At 45.4% G+C, this 16,765-nt stretch overlaps 1 protein-coding gene across 1 annotated transcript in view; it reads right to left on the bottom strand.

Moving 5' to 3' along the window:
• Positions 1-12,157: 12,157 nt before the first annotated feature.
• Positions 12,158-16,765, bottom strand: part of LOC109574448 (heparan sulfate glucosamine 3-O-sulfotransferase 3B1) — a 43,514-nt gene continuing 38,906 nt past the window's right edge. The window contains exon 2 of the mRNA XM_019982471.2: positions 12,158-15,996. Coding sequence (XP_019838030.2) covers positions 15,378-15,996 — 619 coding nt within the window. The 3' untranslated portion in view covers positions 12,158-15,377. The remainder of the gene's footprint in view (positions 15,997-16,765) is intronic.

Below are 16,765 nucleotides of genomic sequence, written 5' to 3'. Positions count from 1 at the left end.
CCAGGGATTGAAACTGCATCTTTTACAACTCCTGCACTGGCTGTGCTGTGCTGTGCTTAGTCACTTAGCTGTGTCTGACTCTGCGACCCCAAGGAATGTAGCCTGCCAGGCTCCTCTGTCCATGGGGATTCTCCTGGCAAGAATACTGGAGTGGGTTGCCATGACCTCCTCCAGGGGATCTTCCCAACCCAGGGATTGAACCCAGGTCTCCTGCATTGCAGGCAGATGCTTTACCATCTGAGCCACCAGGGAAGCCCATGAATACTGGAGTGTGTAGTCTATCCCTTCTCCAGGGGGATCTTCCAGACCTAGGAATTGAACAGGGGTCTCCCCCATTGCAGGTGGGTTCGTTTTGTTTTGTTTTTGTTTTCAGGTGGATTCTTTACCAACTAAGCTACCAGGGAAATCATAGGTGGGTTCTTTACCACTACAGCCACCTAGGAAACCCTACTATACTGTAATAGGTTTATAAAACTTTCTACACATATAGTACATTTTTTAAAAAAAGAAGATATTTTGAATCTTACAGTATGGTACTTTGAAAAGTACAGTAGTCCAGTACAACAGCTGGCAAACAGGGGTTGGCATCCATGAACAGGCAGGAAGAGTTACTGACTGGAGGTGGGAGAGGAGGTGGGAGATGGTAGAGCTGAAGGATCATCAGCAATAGGAGACTTGGAGGACAAGCTTCAGTGTCACTCATGCCTGACATGGATGGAACACACGTTCGCACCTTTGAAAGTTCACAACTTGAAGGTTCATGTGTAGGGGACCTACTGAACAGGCAATTTCAGTCAGTTCAGTTCAGTTCAATTGCTTAGTGACCCCATGGACTGCTGCACGCCAGGCTTCCCGGTCCCTCATCAACTCCAAACCCATGACCATTGAGTCGGTGATGCCATCCAACCATCTCATCCTCTGTTGTCTCCTTCTCCTCCCACCTTCAATCATTCCCAGCATCGGGGTCTTTTCCAATGAGTCAGTTCTTTGAATCAGGTGGCCAAAGTATTGGAATTTCAGTTTCAGCATCTGTCCTTCCAATGAATATTCAGGACTGATTTCTTTTAGGATTGACTGGTTGGATGTCCTTGCAGTCCAAAGGACTCTCAAGAGTCTTCTCCAACATCACAGTTCAAAACCATCAATTCTTCGGTGCTCAGCTTTCTTCATAGTCTTAACTCTCACGTCCATACGTGACTACTGGAAAAACCATAGCTTTGACTAGACAGACCTTTGTTGGCAAAGTAATGTCTCTGCTTTTTAATATGCTGTCTAGATTGGTCATAGCTTTTCTTCCAAGGAGCAAGCATCTTTTAATTTCACGGCTGCAATCACCATCTGCAGTGATTTTGGAGTCCAAAAAAATAAAGTCTCTCACTGTTTCCATTGTTTTCCCATCTATTTGCCATGAAGTGATGGGACTGGATGCCATGATATTAGTTTTCTGAATTTTGAGTTTTAAGCCAACTTTTTCACTCTCCTCTTTCACTTTCATCAAGAGGCTCTTTAGTTCTTCTTCGCTTTCTGCCGTAAGGGTGGTATCATCTGTGTATCTGAGGTTATTGATACTTCCCCAGCAATCGTGATTCCAGCTTGTGCTTCATCCAGTCTGGCATTTCACATGAAGTACTCTGCATATAAATTAAATAAGCAGGGTGACAATATACAGCCTTGACATACTTTCCCTATTTGGAACCAGTCTGTTGTTCCATGTCCAGTTCTAGCTTTGCTTCTTGACCTGCACGCAGACTTCTCAGGAGGCAGGTCAGGGGGTCTGGTTTTCCCATCTCTTTCAGAGTTTTCCACAGGTTGTTGTGGTCTTTCCCTTCTCCAGGGGATCTTCCCAACCCAGCAATCGAACCCAGGTCTCCTGAATTGTGGGCAGATTCTTTACTAGCTGAGCCACAAGGGAAGCCCAAGAGTACTGGAGTGGGTAGTTTATCCCTTCTCCAGGGGATCTTCCCAACCCAGCAATCGAACCCAGGTCTCCTGAATTGTGGGCAGATTCTTTACTAGCTGAGCCACAAGGGAAGCCCAAGAGTACTGGAGTGGGTAGTTTATCCCTTCTCCAGGGGATCTTCCCAACCCAGCAATCGAACCCAGGTCTCCTGAATTGTGGGCAGATTCTGTACTAGCTGAGCCACAAGGGAAGCCCAAGAGTACTGGAGTGGGTAGTTTATCCCTTCTCCAGGGGATCTTCCCAACCCAGGAATTGAACCGGGGTCTCCCCACATTGCAGACGGATTCTTTACCAACTGAGCTATCAGGGAAGCCCAAACAGGCAATTCAGTGAGTAAAATTCTCTGGACTGTGTGAGCCACTCCAGCGAATTAATTGAACCCACAGAGGGGATTTGTAAGATCCTCCCACCTATAGCCATGTGGTCAGGAGGCCGATGACAACCTGGACTTGTGATTGGGATCTGGAGCAGGAGGCAGGACAATCTGATCAGACTGAGACCTCACTCATGGATCTGATGCCATCTCCTTGGTGGTGCTGGAAAACCCACATAACCAGATTCAGTACTAGAATTATTTTACCTCTCAACAGAGTCTTACCTGTATGAGGTCAAGGATCACACCCACTGTCAGAATATCATAGGTCATCATTAAATGTATTCTGAATAAGTGTATTGTAATAACTAAGACCTTTTAAAAAGCAGTATGCTTTAAAACTCTTTAGTAATTACATGCAACTTAAGTAATTGCAATTGTACTTACAACTTAATACTTTTCTCTTTAAAATTAAATGGTTCTGAATCATGGATGGATCTAATCCTGGCCATGCACCAAGCTTGAGAAAAGCTCATTTTAATTTACCTTGAACCTTTTTTTGACATGAATTATGGGAAGAAGTGTGTGTCTACTAATAAAATGTGATTTTGGAGTAATCTGGCATAAGAAGGCTTTGAAGGAGACACAGTGTAAAAAAATTCCCAAAACGAGTTGAAACTGAGTGCCTTCTGAGGTGTGGAAAGAGGCAGGTGACTCAGGGAGATGTCATTTAGGTTGGAAGCCTTGAAGAATTCACTGACATGCATAACTTTCATTTATAAAACCAAACATCTTGAAAAAAGAGAAGAAAAATGTGAATAGAGAATTTAAGGCAAACAAAAGCAGAGCATGATTAGAGGTGAACACAGCTTCCTATGGTGGCCCATAAAACTGTGTCATGGGGTGCAGGCCAGAAAGACTGTCCACCAGAAACTTTAAAAGTCTAAAGAAGTGAGTAAAAGAATTCACTACTCAGAGGCAATCACGACAATATTCTTGCATAACACATATTTCAATGTGTTTTAAATCATTGCGATAAACAATGAAGATACAATTTCATATCCTACTCTTTTTCATCTGATACTACAGAAAATCCATTTTTTTCCCAGATAACTATGGCTAAAAAAGACTGGTGGACAGTCTTTCTGGCCTGCACCCCATGACACAGTTTTATGGGCCACCATAGGAAGCTGTGTTCACCTCTAATCATGCTCTGCTTTTGTTTGCCTTAAATTCTCCATTCACATTTTTCTTCTCTTTTTTCAAGATGTTTGGTTTTATAAATGAAAGTTATGCATGTCAGTGAATTCTTCAAGGCTTCCAACCTAAATGACATCTCCCTGAGTCACCTGCCTCTTTCCACACCTCAGAAGGGAAAGTGGGACTTCCTTGGTGGTGCAGTGGTTAAAGAATGTGCCTATCGATGCAGAAGACACAGGTTCAATTCCTGGCCAGGGAACTAAGATGTCACATGGCATGGGGCAACTAAGCCCTCCTGCCTCAACAATAGAAAAAAAGATCCTGCTGCTGCTGCTGCTAAGTCGCTTCAGTCGTGTCCGACTCTGTGGGACCCCATAGACGGCAGCCCACCAGGCTCCCCCGTCCCTGGGATTCTCCAGGCAAGAACACTGGAGTGGGTTGCCATTTCCTCCTCCAATGCATGAAACTGAAAAGTCAAATTGAAGTTGCTCAGTCGTGTCCGACCCTCAGCGACCCCATGGACTGCAGCCCACCAGGCTCCTCCGTCCACCTAGTGCCGCAATTAAGGCCAATAAACAAATATTTTAGGAAAATTAAATTTAAAAAAATTTAAAAGAGGGAAAGCAATTCCATGATGTCTTTATAAAGGTCATAGCCTTTGATTCTGTGTTTGTCTACTAATTCTGCTTATATCTAGACTAAGAAAATAATCCAAAATGGATAAGTATGTCTAGAATTTTCACTGAAGCATTATTTGTAATAGTAAAAAATTTGGAAACAGGTAGATTTTCCAGTAACAGGAAAAAGGCTAAAGAAATTATGATAAATGCATAAGATGGACTACCTTACAGTCATTAAAAATGATGTTTTCTAATAATGTGTATTGTCAAAAGCATGTTTAATGAGTAAACTGCTGCTGCTAAGTCACTTCAGTCGTATCCGACTCTCTGCGACCCCGTAGACGGCAGCCCACCAGGCCCCGCTGTCCCTGGGATTCTCCAGGCAAAAACACTGGAGTGGGTTGCTATTTCCTCCTCCAATGCATGAAACTGAAAAGTGAAAGTGAAGTCGCTCAGTCGTGTCTGACTCTTAGCGACCCCATGGACTGCAGCCTACCAGGCTCCTCCGTCCATGGGATTTTCCAGGCAAGAGTACTGGAGTGGGTTGCTATTGCCTTCTCCAATGAGTAAATAAGTTCTGTTAAATAATTAAAGTAGGATACAAAATTATATATTTTTTATCTAGTCTATATAATATACATGAATAAATTTATATACAACTGAATATTTGACCTATGGGTGTTCAGCATGATTAATTCCAGGTGGTAGGAATCAAATGATTTTTATGTTCCCATTATATTTTTCTATAGTTTTTAAATTTTGCATAATAAGTAGGCACTAATTTCCTTATCCAAAAGGGGAAAGATAATATTTTAAGAAAGTTTCTTGATTGAGTTAATGCAGAAAAGTCATTAGAAATAAAAAAAAAAAAAAAAAAAAGACTTGGATAATTCCACACTATACATGAGTGATAACTGTAGATAAATCATACTTGTATGACAGTCCTTAATTAGGTGGAAATAGTAGTACTTAAAAAAACTTTCTTGGCTTCAGTTTTAAAGCTTTTGCTTCATAAATTCCAAGCTAAGTACTAGAGCTGTCAGACCCTCCAAATCAATCACTGCATTTCCAGACCACATTTTTTTTTTTCTTTACGACACTTTTGAAATGTTATTTCACCATCTTAGGGACTGAAGATGATCGAGACGATAGAGGATTGAATTTTACCAACTCTTCAAGTCAAAATTTATTTTTTCAGGGACATATTTATGTTTCTTGCCTCTGAAATAGGGCAGTCAGTGCACAGAACAGCCTGCCAAAGGGAAAGATGCTAATGTTCCATGAAGAGCTTAAATGGGTTTTCTTATCAGTAGTATAGTTTCCAAGCAGGCCAACCCACAAGGCCATGGGCAAGAGCAGACCCCTGAACAGGGCCTGGTGAGCTGGTCGCAAAGAAGGGAGCAGCTCTCGGCCCCAGGGAGGCACTGTTTCTGTCCACATTTGCTTTAAAAGTTGAGGCTGATTATTCTACTGGAAAAGATACAGACTCAGGGTCAGACAGGAGGGTAAGTCCTGGATGGACCACCTGAAAGGTGAGTAACTATTTCGACACTTGCTTCACCTCTCTTGATAGACTTGAGTTTATCCTTGGTATGGCAATCAGGGGGCTTCCCTGGTGGCTCAGACAGTAAAGAATCTGCCTGCAGTGCAGGAGACCTAGATGTGATCCCTGGATTGGGAAGATCCCCTGGAGAAAGGCATGGCAACCCACTCCAGTATTCTTGCCTGAAGAATTCTCTGGTCAGAGGAGCCTGGCAGGCCACAGTCCATGGGTCACAAAGAGTCAGACAGGATTGAGTGACTAAGTACACATATGGCGATAAAGGTTCTTCCAACAGTGAAAAAAAAAAATCTCCAACTTTTGCAATTTTGGCCATTGATTTTTGTTTTCATTCATTTTTTAATTTGTATTTTTTGGCTGAGAGACATGTGGGATCTTAGTTCCCTAACCAGGGATCTAACCTGCACCCCCTGAATGGGAAGTTCAGAATGGCAACCCACTCCAGTATTCTTGCCTAGGAAATCCCACAGAGAGAGGACCCTGGTAGGCTACAGTCCATGGGGTCTTGAAGAGTCGGACATGACTTAGCAAATAAACAAAAAACTTTAATGATAAATTGCATTAAACCAAGTCATCAATCAGCAATTTGAAACACTTGATGCCTCATGCAATAGATTGTTTATGTATGTGTATGTGTGTGCTGAGTTGTGGCCAACTCTTTGCAACCCCATGGACTGTAACCCACGAGGCTCCTCTTGTCTATGGAATTTCCCAGGCAAGAAGACCGGAGTGGGTTGCCATTTCCTACTCCAGGGGATCTTCCCGACCCAGGGATCAAATCTGCATCTGTTGCATCTCCTGCACAGGCAGGCAGATTCTTTTCCACTAGCACCACCTGGAAAGCCCCAATAGATTGTTTGATGCTATGCAAATGCCTGGATCCCCAAGAGGCCAAGAAGTCTTGAAGAACAAACATTCAAGGTGAGATATTCCACAGCTATTGACCAAGTTATTATTGGACATTTGGTTCCATTCATAGATCACTGAAGAAAAAGAGTTCAATAGTATCAGAACAAAACCCTTTAAAAAAGAAACAATTATTATTTTAAAACTCAGTGGAATAATAACATTTTTCCCCAGGGTCCCCAGTCTGGCTAAGATCTTCTCTGATTTCCAACAGTTCAACCTGTCCTTCCAGGCTCCCAGATACTTAAAGAGCTCATTTGAACTGGTGGTGCCCATAATGTAACATCTGGGTAAGCAGGTCACCTGGAAAGGCAGGGGTTGGTCAGCAAGCCAGGATCTGCCACAGCCACCACCCCAACCAGGCCCTGATTCTGATGCCCCCCTATCACTATGGCAACGGGTGCAGCCTTCTTCTCTTCCCATCTCCACCCGGGTTTCGTTCTATTGGTTAAAGCAGTCACATCAGCAAGTCAGCATGATACCCTAGTACGTGAGTGTCAGGAGGTGTGGCTCACAGGGGTCACCATCCACCACAGGCCGTTAGAAGAGACCCTCCCTGAGGAATTCAAGCAGATGGGGGCTGAGATCTGAAAGGTGAGTGTCTGGTTAGCAGGGCAAGGAGTTAGGAGAATAGTATCCACAGAGAGAAAGAAAACTACTGCAGCTGGAGCGAGGGGACCAAGGAGGGATGTCCAAGACAAATGAGGGGGTCCGGGTTTATGTGAAATGTAACGGGAGGCTGTTTAAGTGCTTTTAGCCAAAGGAGTGCACCGTCCAATCTGAGTTGTGTTAAAAGATGCTGCCAACTTCTGTGAGCAGAAGAGCTTGCAGGGAGCAGCAGGAAACGCGTGGGCGGCCAGGTGCAGGGCGACTGCAGGAGTGCACGGATGCAATGGCAGCTTGTACCAGGTGTCAGAGGACAGGAAGGAGTGGATGGATATGGGAGACTTCTGGAAGTCGTCTTGACAGGACTCATGATGGATTGGACGCGAGGAATGTGCAGGAAAGAGATGCCAAGAAAGCCTCCAAGTTTTCTGGTTTGAGTGCTACAAGCAGGCGAGACAAGGGAAGATTTAGAAAGGAGAACCTATTGAATGGATTTCAACTGGGGGCATGCTTTTATTGGAGATGCTCAGGGAGACGTCCAAATAGGTGGGAGGTGGGGGGTGGGGCGCAACTGGCTGGAGGAGTTTGCAGCTCAAAAATAGTTGGACTGCAGTGAGCTTGCTTGCTTGAACTTGCCTGTGATACCATCTTCTGTTGGCCCCTCTAGAACCCTCTTGCCCCTCCCCCAAGGGGCAAGTCCCCATGGATCCGCCTACAGTTTCCAATTGGCTGGATTCCTGCATATTTGCATTCTTGCAAGGATTGATTCTCTTCCTCTGCCTCCTGACCACCGTCCAGCCAATCACCTGGTGGCATCCTACCGGTCCGAGGGTTTGGCCCTTCCCTTCCCCCACCCCACGTCTGGCTGGACCCCCGCTGTCCTGGCTTCCCACAGTACCTCCTCACCGCCCTTTATCACACTGAGTTGCATCTTTGCCTCCCCCAAGAATTCCTCGAGGCAGGAAATGTGTCTTGTTTAGGTTGTGTCTGGAGCAGCCATAAGCACTCAGTAAATATTTACTGAATGAATGAACTCATCTCTGGCCTCAGCCTCTTCCTGCTCCAAGTCATAGGGAACAGCGCACCCCAAACAGGCATCTCTGAACTTCCCTCCCATCAGACGACTCCCCTTCCTGAGGACTTCCGGAGCCTTCTGTTGTTGACGCTTCCGATGGAGACGTGGTGGCGTCTGGTGCTCCTTCTTCTGCTAAAGATATCGAAAGAGAAAGCACGCAAATTTTGAGGTCAAGATTTGTGGAGAATGGTTACAGCTTCATCTTTATAAAGATGAAAAAGAGCCTCTGACACCTGCACAGATATGTAGGGAGGAGGGACGAGCATCAGTGTGTTCTACTCACCTTTCTCAGGACTCTATGCCCTGGGGTCCTTAAGCCCCTTTTAGTTCCCATAAGACAGACGATCCCAGGCTCTCAACTGGAGAAGGCAGGCTTGAGCCCGCAGATGTATGACTACAGCAAGTCTTGGGCAGTACCGTGAGCACTTGATCAACTTTAACCCCCAGTATAATAAACATGAGTGGGAATGAAAAAAAAAAACAAAAAAACTAGATGCTAGTGATGGGCACTGTCTGTTCAGATAAGCTTCTTGTAATTGAGAAGGTGACCCTGAAGGAATCTTCCACTTTGAATGGCCCATCAGCACCCCTGAGGAAGTCAACTGTGTATTCAGTTGTGAAGGATAAGGAGAAATAACAATAGATCCCATACAAAGTGCCAGAAATATATTGGTGAAGACTGAATTGAGACCGGAAGACGACATAAGGGATTTCAAGGATTTGAGCTCTCTTTTTAAAATCCCTGATGATAAATCTGTCATCCCACTTTTGGGCAGTTTCAGGGACAGGTCAGTCTTTCCAGATGGCGCTAGTAATAAAGAATCCACCTGCCAATGCAGAAGACATAAGAGACCAGGGTTCCATCCCTGGGTTGGGAAGATCCCCTGGAGGATGGCACAGCAACCACACCGGTATTCTTACCTGGAGAATCCCATGGACTGAGGAGCCTGGAGGGCTACAGTCCATGGGGTCACAAAAAGTCGGACACAACTGAGCGCTTGTCAGCAGCAGCAGGAATAGGTTAGTGATGATAGCTTGAGGGCTGCCACATCAAAGAGGACCCAGTGGAGTGAGGGACACCAGGTGGTGATGACCACTGTTTGAAATGCTGCCAGATGGACTTTCCCTTAGAGAAGACCCAGAGTTCCAAGGGGTGACTGCTTAGTGCTGTTCTCAGTAAAGAACACGGAGCAGAGGAAAAGGTACCTGAAGAAGAATCCAAGCTCTCCAGTGTTAAACTGAAGTGAAGTCTAGGCTCTCACACGCTGGTTTTCAGACTTTAGTAGGAATCAGAATCATCTGGAAAGCTCGTGAAACCCAGAGCTTCTGACTCAGTAGGTCTGATACCAGGTCCGAGGATTTGTGTGTCTATCAAGTTCCCAGGGAATGCTGATGTGGTCCAAGAAACACACACAGAGAACCAAGGCTCTCAGCCTCAGCTCCATATTAGAGAGTCAGTTGGGGAGATTTTCATATTATAAAAATTTTTTCAGGTTTACTGAGATATAACTGACACATACCATTGTGTAAGTTGAAAGGGTATGTCTTGATTGAATATGTTTATTAATTGTAACTTAGGGAATTCCCTGGTGGTTCAGTGATTAGGACTCTGCGCTTTCACTGCAGGGGCATGGGTTTGATCCCTGGTCAGGGAACTAAGATCCCACCTGCCAGGTTATGCAGCGTGGCCAAATCAATCAATAAATTAATTAAATTGCAATTTGATGACCACCACTGTATCAGCTGGGCTTCCTTAGTGGCTCAGAAGGTAAAGAATCCGCCTGCCATGTAGGAGACCTGGGTTAGGTCCCTGGGTAGGGAAGATCCCCTGGAGGAGGAAATGGCAACCCACTCCAGTATTCTTGCCTGGAAAACCCCATGGACAGAGGAGCCTGACTGGCTACAGTCTACGAGCTCCTCTGTCCTGTCCCATAACTGCCATTTCTTTTTTTGTTTGTGGAAAGAACCTTTAAGATCTGCTTTCTTAGCAACTTTCAGGTACAGAATACAGTATTATAAGCTATAATCACCATGCTATATGTTAAATACTCAAGCTTTTGTAACTGGAATGTTGTACCCTTTGACCAATACCTCCCCATTTCCTCCACTCCCGGCCCCTGGTAACCACCATTCTGCTCTATTTCCCCAAGTTTGCCGTTTTAGATTCCATACGTAAGTGAGATGACACAGTATTTGTCTTTCTCTGTCTGACTTATTTCACTAAGCATAATGCCCTCCAAGTGCAAGCTCAGGGAGCTTTTGTACCAGCGTTGGGGCCTTGTCCCCTAGAGATTCTAATGTAATTGTTCTGAGGTGTGTTAGAGCGTCAGTAATTTTTAAGACCTCTCTAGGTCATCCGAGTATTTGCCCAAGCTTGAGAAATACTGCTCTAAACTGTGCCATCAGGTTAATGAGTAGATTTTAGGTCCCTTTTATTACCTTTCTGTAGAAAAAGCAAGAAATTGATGGGCTGGGGTGCGAGGTCAGGTCAGCACTCAAGACCCACAAATATATCAACCAGTGGCATACTCCTGGGTTTGAAGGAGTGAGCTCTATAAAATGCAGGCTTTTCAACACCAAATGTTAACTGGAGACCTGTTTCTTAGCTGAGCAGCAGGCATCCCCCCATTTGGAGGGGTGCTCTTCTCACTACCTTTCCAAAATGGTAAGCTGGACTCAACCCCAAAAAGCAAATCGTTCCCTCTTCAATTCTCTTCCCTCCTTCATGGCAAGAATGCACATCTCAGGTTAAGTGCAAGCCTTCAACAGGAGTGACCTTTGCCAGGAGCAGAGGTTAGCTTATGGCAAACATGGTTCGAGTTATACATAACTAGGAATTATTAGCATCAATTAGTTTTTGTTCTATTAATATTTATGCTTTTAATTACGATCGCTTCTTTATGGCATGAGAGAATGGCTATTCACTTGAAACTGTTAAGGTGTCTCCTTTTTAAATTGAATAAAATTTCAGTTCCACAAAATGAATTAAATCCAAGACACCTAATATACACCATAGTGCCTACGGTTAACAATACTATAGTGGATTCTTAAGAGTTTGCTAAGAGGGCGGGTCTTGTGTAAAATGTTCTTACCACAAAAATATAAATAAAAATAGTGGGTGGGGGGGGACTTTGGAGGTGATGGCTATGTTTATGGCGTTGGTTTCACGGGTGTGTTCTTACACTAAACTCATCCAGTGGTATACGTTAAACATGCACATTTTTTGTATACCAATCTCGCCTCAATAAAGAGGCTTATAAAACAAACAAAAATAAGAGGTCAGGATTCTTGAGCCTTAATTTATTAACTTAGTGTCAGCTACTTTAAAATGCAACCAGAGGGACTTCCCTGGTGGTTCAGTGGCTAAGACTCCGTCTCCCAATGTAGGGGGCCAGGTTTAATCCCTGGTCAGGAAACCAGATCCCACATGCTAAAACTAAAGATCCCACATGCTGCAACTAAGACCAAATAAGACCACAGCCAAAGACATAAATATTTTTAGAAAATAACAATAAAATAAAATGCCACCAGAAAGTAAATCTCAATTGAAAATTTTAAAATATCAAGTAGAAGAATGAATTGAATGTTTAAAGTAGTAAATAATAAACCATATAACCATGGAGATGGTATGCTTTGTTAGAAGAAAACAGGTTGTTTGCTAAAGATATGGACCCTGATGCTGGGAAAGACTGAAGGAAAAAGGAAGAAGGTGCCAGAGGATGAGATGGTTAGATAGCATTACGGACTCAACAGATGTGAATTTGAGCAAACTCCAGGAGAAAGTGGAGGACAGGGGAGCCTGGTGGGCAACAGTCCATGGGGTCACAAAGATTTGGACACAACTTAGTGACTGAACAACAACCACCACCTCCCTGTCCATCCACAACACATAATAAAACACAGAAGTACCCATGAGTTGGTAAAATATATTTTATTTGTTCATACAAAGAAATAGTATGAATTACCAGAATTTCATTTTCCTAGAAACATCTTTCTCTGTGTAAAATTAATTTGTGTTATACATAGGACAAAATACTTGATTTAATTTTTTTTTTCCTTTTTGTACATATTGGCTATTCTAACATCCAGGTTATAGAGGAAACAGCTAGGATTTGCACAGTATTTCAGATTACTGGGTTGAACGAAACTCAGTCATAAATTAATGTTATAAAAGTGAAAAAAAAAAATCTAACCACACCTTGAAGTTTTATTGACCATCTTTCTTGATCAACTGAAAAGAAAAAGACATGGACTTCCACCTTGGCCTTTTCGACACTGAGTGTCTCTAGTTGAATGGACTCTTCCATTTTTCCTTTCTTATGAAAATATCCTGGCAGGACCTGACACTCTGTTTCTCCAATGTCTATAATGTACCTGTCACTCAGAGTGACTTCCTAGGAGGAAGGAGACAATTTCTCCTCCTTCATCTTCCAACTAGATGTTCATCATGCAGTCTGTGTACCTAAACACCTTTCCAGGTCCCACGTACCAAGTTCACAGACTCCTGGACAAACACCTCAAAGACAGCGTGGGCTAGATAGGAATAACAGAAACCTCCAATTTTTTTCTCAGCATTTTTGTTTGTTTTTAAACACACTGAGTGGAGTAAAGAGTACCTCATGAATATCAGAGCTTTTCCTGTAACCTGGAAGAAACCCAAAACGTGTGTTAGGACAAAATTTGCCAAGAGGTGATATGGCGTTTGCCTTCTAGCAGCGAAAAAGTTAAGTTGGTGATCTTGCAAATGGCTGGAACAGGAAGAAAGTTAAGGCCTGATTTTATGTGTTGCCTGACTTCTCCAGGAGGAAGGCATGTGGGCCCTGTAATAAGTATCACGCGATGGAGTGTAACCTTGGGAGCTGTCGGGAGCAGTCAGAAACCGCAAGCCCTCAGACCCCTAGGAAGAGATGCACAGGAAATATGATTTATTTGTCTTCCACGGAAAAACTCACTCTAGTCCTTCAATGCTAATTATCAACATCTGTTTGGATTCAAGGATTTGACCTAGAATGGAACCTTGACTCACTTCAGTGTTCATGACTAAATGACCCTCCTTCAAGCTGAGGATTTCCTGTTTCAGTTTTAAGGCAGAGAATAAACAACTTAATCAAAAATGGTCCAGCTTGAAAAGACAAGCAGGGACCCGGAGGGGAAGGAGAAGCTTGTGTGCATTTCCCCCACGGCTTTGTGGCAAGCCCTTCTCTGAACTACTCTGCAACTGGACATCACGTGCCACATCAGGGCACCAAAGCAGCCAGAAAGCAGACGGCGCAGGAGCAGGTGGTGGCTGTGGACTGACTCGGACTTGAAGCCATGTTCTACTGTAACGGAAAAGAGGCGGTGTTCCGGTTTTATTTCTAATTAGCTTTCTGACTGGAGAAATGCATGATCAATCAGCACCCTTATGAGGATGTCTTTGACACCCAAGCAGCAAGAAGGGAGAACCACCCCGTGATTATGGGCATTCCCCTAAGTGCAGGTTCACCTCGGCTTGGTAGAGGCAGTAACAAAGCTATGGAATGATTATAGCATCTCAGGAATGCACAGCTCCCTGCCCCCTCCCCATGTCCATCCTCCTATACCCAACCTACATGATGACAGTTTTGCTGCTAAGCACAGACTAGCTACGTGGGCAAAGACAAATCAGCTTATCCGCAAGACATCCCTTAAAGACCAGTGTTTTGTTTCTCTAGCGAGCGAGTTATCGCATAGAACAGACAAAAGTGTCCTTTGTAACTATTGCAACCCAACCAGGTTGACCACATCTTCCCATATATTCCTTGATGAAAGTATAATGCAAATGACAGTTCTTTGATGGTAGAACCATTCTGGGTTAGAAAACTGAGGATCAAGTGAAGAGATTATTATTATTATGTCATATTGCTATACGGTTACCCAAGAGCCACTAGCTGGTCAGCATCAAATGACTCCCCCAGCCTTCCCACCCCACCCCTCCCTCCAGAGAGAAGCAGAGGAGAGCATTCCACATCAGCAGCTACTAGGCTGGTACTTCTCCTGCCGGGGCCTGGCTAGAACAAGAGATAGCCCAGGCTGGAGTGTCACAGGCAACACGGGGCCAGCGTTCCCAGTCTCTTTTTATAAGAGCCACTCCTGGTTCTGTCTGGCTGTTGGCTACAGACTATGTTGTCTGAGATGAGCTAGAAATTTCAAGGAGAGGAATTCCAGACCCCAAACGGGGGCTGGTCCTGGCATCTTGGTGGAGTCAGGAGGGAAGGCACCTGACCCCTTGAGGTCTTGACACCCAGCACCCCTGGTTTATGCTGGTCATTCTGCTAGCCGGGGGGATTCTTTGGTATGTCAAGGCAAGAACTGTCTGCCTGAGAACAGAGCATGATGCACTCGCATGCAAATTAGAAGGGAGCATCTTTATTTCTAAAGCAGCAGCCAAGCACAGGACCTGGGAAAGGTGCTGTGGGGTGGTGGGCGGGGGCGGAGGGGGTTCTGACATTTACATACACTTCAAGCCAGTTGATGAACTGGGGATGGGGCAGAAGAGGAGGCAAGGCGGCAGCCTTCAAAATCAAAAGCTAAAGTCCATGAACTTGACCCCTCACCAGCAGGCTCTAAGAGGACATGGATGTCCCTGCCAAAGTAGCGATTCTCCCCAGTGCTGAGTGGACTTGAGGGGGTGTGGGGGCGGGGCGGCGGACCTAGCACTGTGGTCTGGAGTCTGCGCCCTTGGACGTGTCAGAAAGTGGCCGAGGAAGCTGCCACGTGGCAGTCTGTCACCTCAGAGCTCCCAGAGGTGGCCAGGCAGCCAGGGAAACTGGAGTTTCAGAACAAGGAGATGACAAATGAATCCAGACAGCGATCGAAGGCTGCATACCCGTAACAACAAAAATCTCAAGTTGTGCTTTTCTTTAAATACAATGGGTAGAAAGGAAACTCAAAGGAGGAAAAAAAAAAATGGAAGCACCATCCATTGCAAGGACAAGAAAATATCAGAAAACACTTTGGAATGTTAACAGATTACGTGACTCTCTAAAAGAGTGTGGCTAGGCAGCTTAGTGAATTAATTGCTTATGAATTAAAAATAAATTATTATAAAATAGATTTCTGTACATTTTACATACATATAATCTCTCTCAATATTTCCTAAGCCCAAGAGGGTGCCATCAGTCCCAGCCGAAGTCGTGGCCCGTCATCTGGTAGAACTTGCGGTTGAAGGGCCGGTAGAAATCCCGCAGCTGCCGCAGCACCTGCGCGTCGATCTCGGGGTGGGGTCTGCCCTTGGTCTTGCCCAGGCAGTGGGGGCGGCCGCTGCCCTCCGCCTTCTTGAGGCAGGGGAAGCCCTTGGTCTGGTTGAAGTAGAAGTGCTTGTCCGAGATGATGCGCTTGAGGCCCAGGAAGTCCTGCACGCGGCCCAGCTCGCCGGCCGGGTCGCGCACCAGGCGCTCACCGCTCACGAAGAGCATCTGGCGGGCGGGGAAGTGGCGCAGCCAGCGCTCCAGGTGCTCGGCGTACAGGCCGATCTGGATGGCGCTCCACGAGCGGTCCACCAGGCCCGCCGAGCGGTTCCGGAAGGCCAGGCTCTCGAAGCTGGGGATGTCGGGCCGCTTGGAGAGCGTCTGCGTGTAGTCCGACACGGCCCGGGTCACCGGGTCCCGCACCACCACCAGGAGCTTGGTGTCCTTGGACATGGCCGAGATGCGCGCGGGCGCCTCGCGCGTCACGAAGTAGCTGGGCGTCTTCTCCATGGTGATCTGGCCGTCCAGGGTCCTCGGCATCAGGTCCCTGCGCGGAGTAAACAGACCAGGGAGGGTGAGAGGTCACAGCTCTTTGGTCACACGTCTCAATAGCAATACTTTTTTTTTTTTTTTTTTTTGCTATTCTTGCTTTTTTTTCTGATTTATTTTTTAATTGGAGGGTAACTGCTTTAAATATGTTAATTTCTGCTGTATAACATCCATGAACCAGCTGTATGTATCCATATATCCCCTCCCTCGAGACTCCTTCCCACCCATCCCGCCATCCCACCCCTCTAGGTCATCACAGAGCACCGAGTGGCAATGTCAGCACTTTTAATCGTGGCCCCATCTAATTTCAATGCAAGTCGAATTTCAGAGCTGAGAGATATAGGTACGTCCCATCTGAAGGTTGGAGGCCAGATGCTCTCCACCTAGGATGGGAAGGCACTTTAATTTAGGGTAGAAGGAGTAAGATTCGACCTTCTCTGAGATCTTACCCCCAGTGTCACCTCTCCCTTATTTTGGGGGGTATTCAGCTTTTAGATGGCCCCGAATATCTGACTTCAGAACACAGAGACCTCTGGCCTCTGGATACGTGCCTTTCAAAATAATATCACCTGGAGCGCCTAGAGATTTTGGTGTCCATGTGTCCTCGCTTTCCTGCCTTGCTGTGCTTATCACATTGGGACAAAAACCCTGTGGACACGGGAAGGAAAATGTCCCCTGGGCCAGTCAGGGTGTACTAGCATCGACACAGTGACCACTGACCAAACGCCTTCACTGTGAAAGACATCCCTGAAGGCCTCGAGGCACAC

Source organism: Bos indicus, chromosome 19 (genome assembly GCF_029378745.1).
Source record: "Bos indicus isolate NIAB-ARS_2022 breed Sahiwal x Tharparkar chromosome 19, NIAB-ARS_B.indTharparkar_mat_pri_1.0, whole genome shotgun sequence".
NCBI lineage: Eukaryota > Metazoa > Chordata > Mammalia > Artiodactyla > Bovidae > Bos > Bos indicus.
Note: the sequence above shows the minus strand (reverse complement) of the source record. Positions and strands in the feature narration are given on the sequence as shown.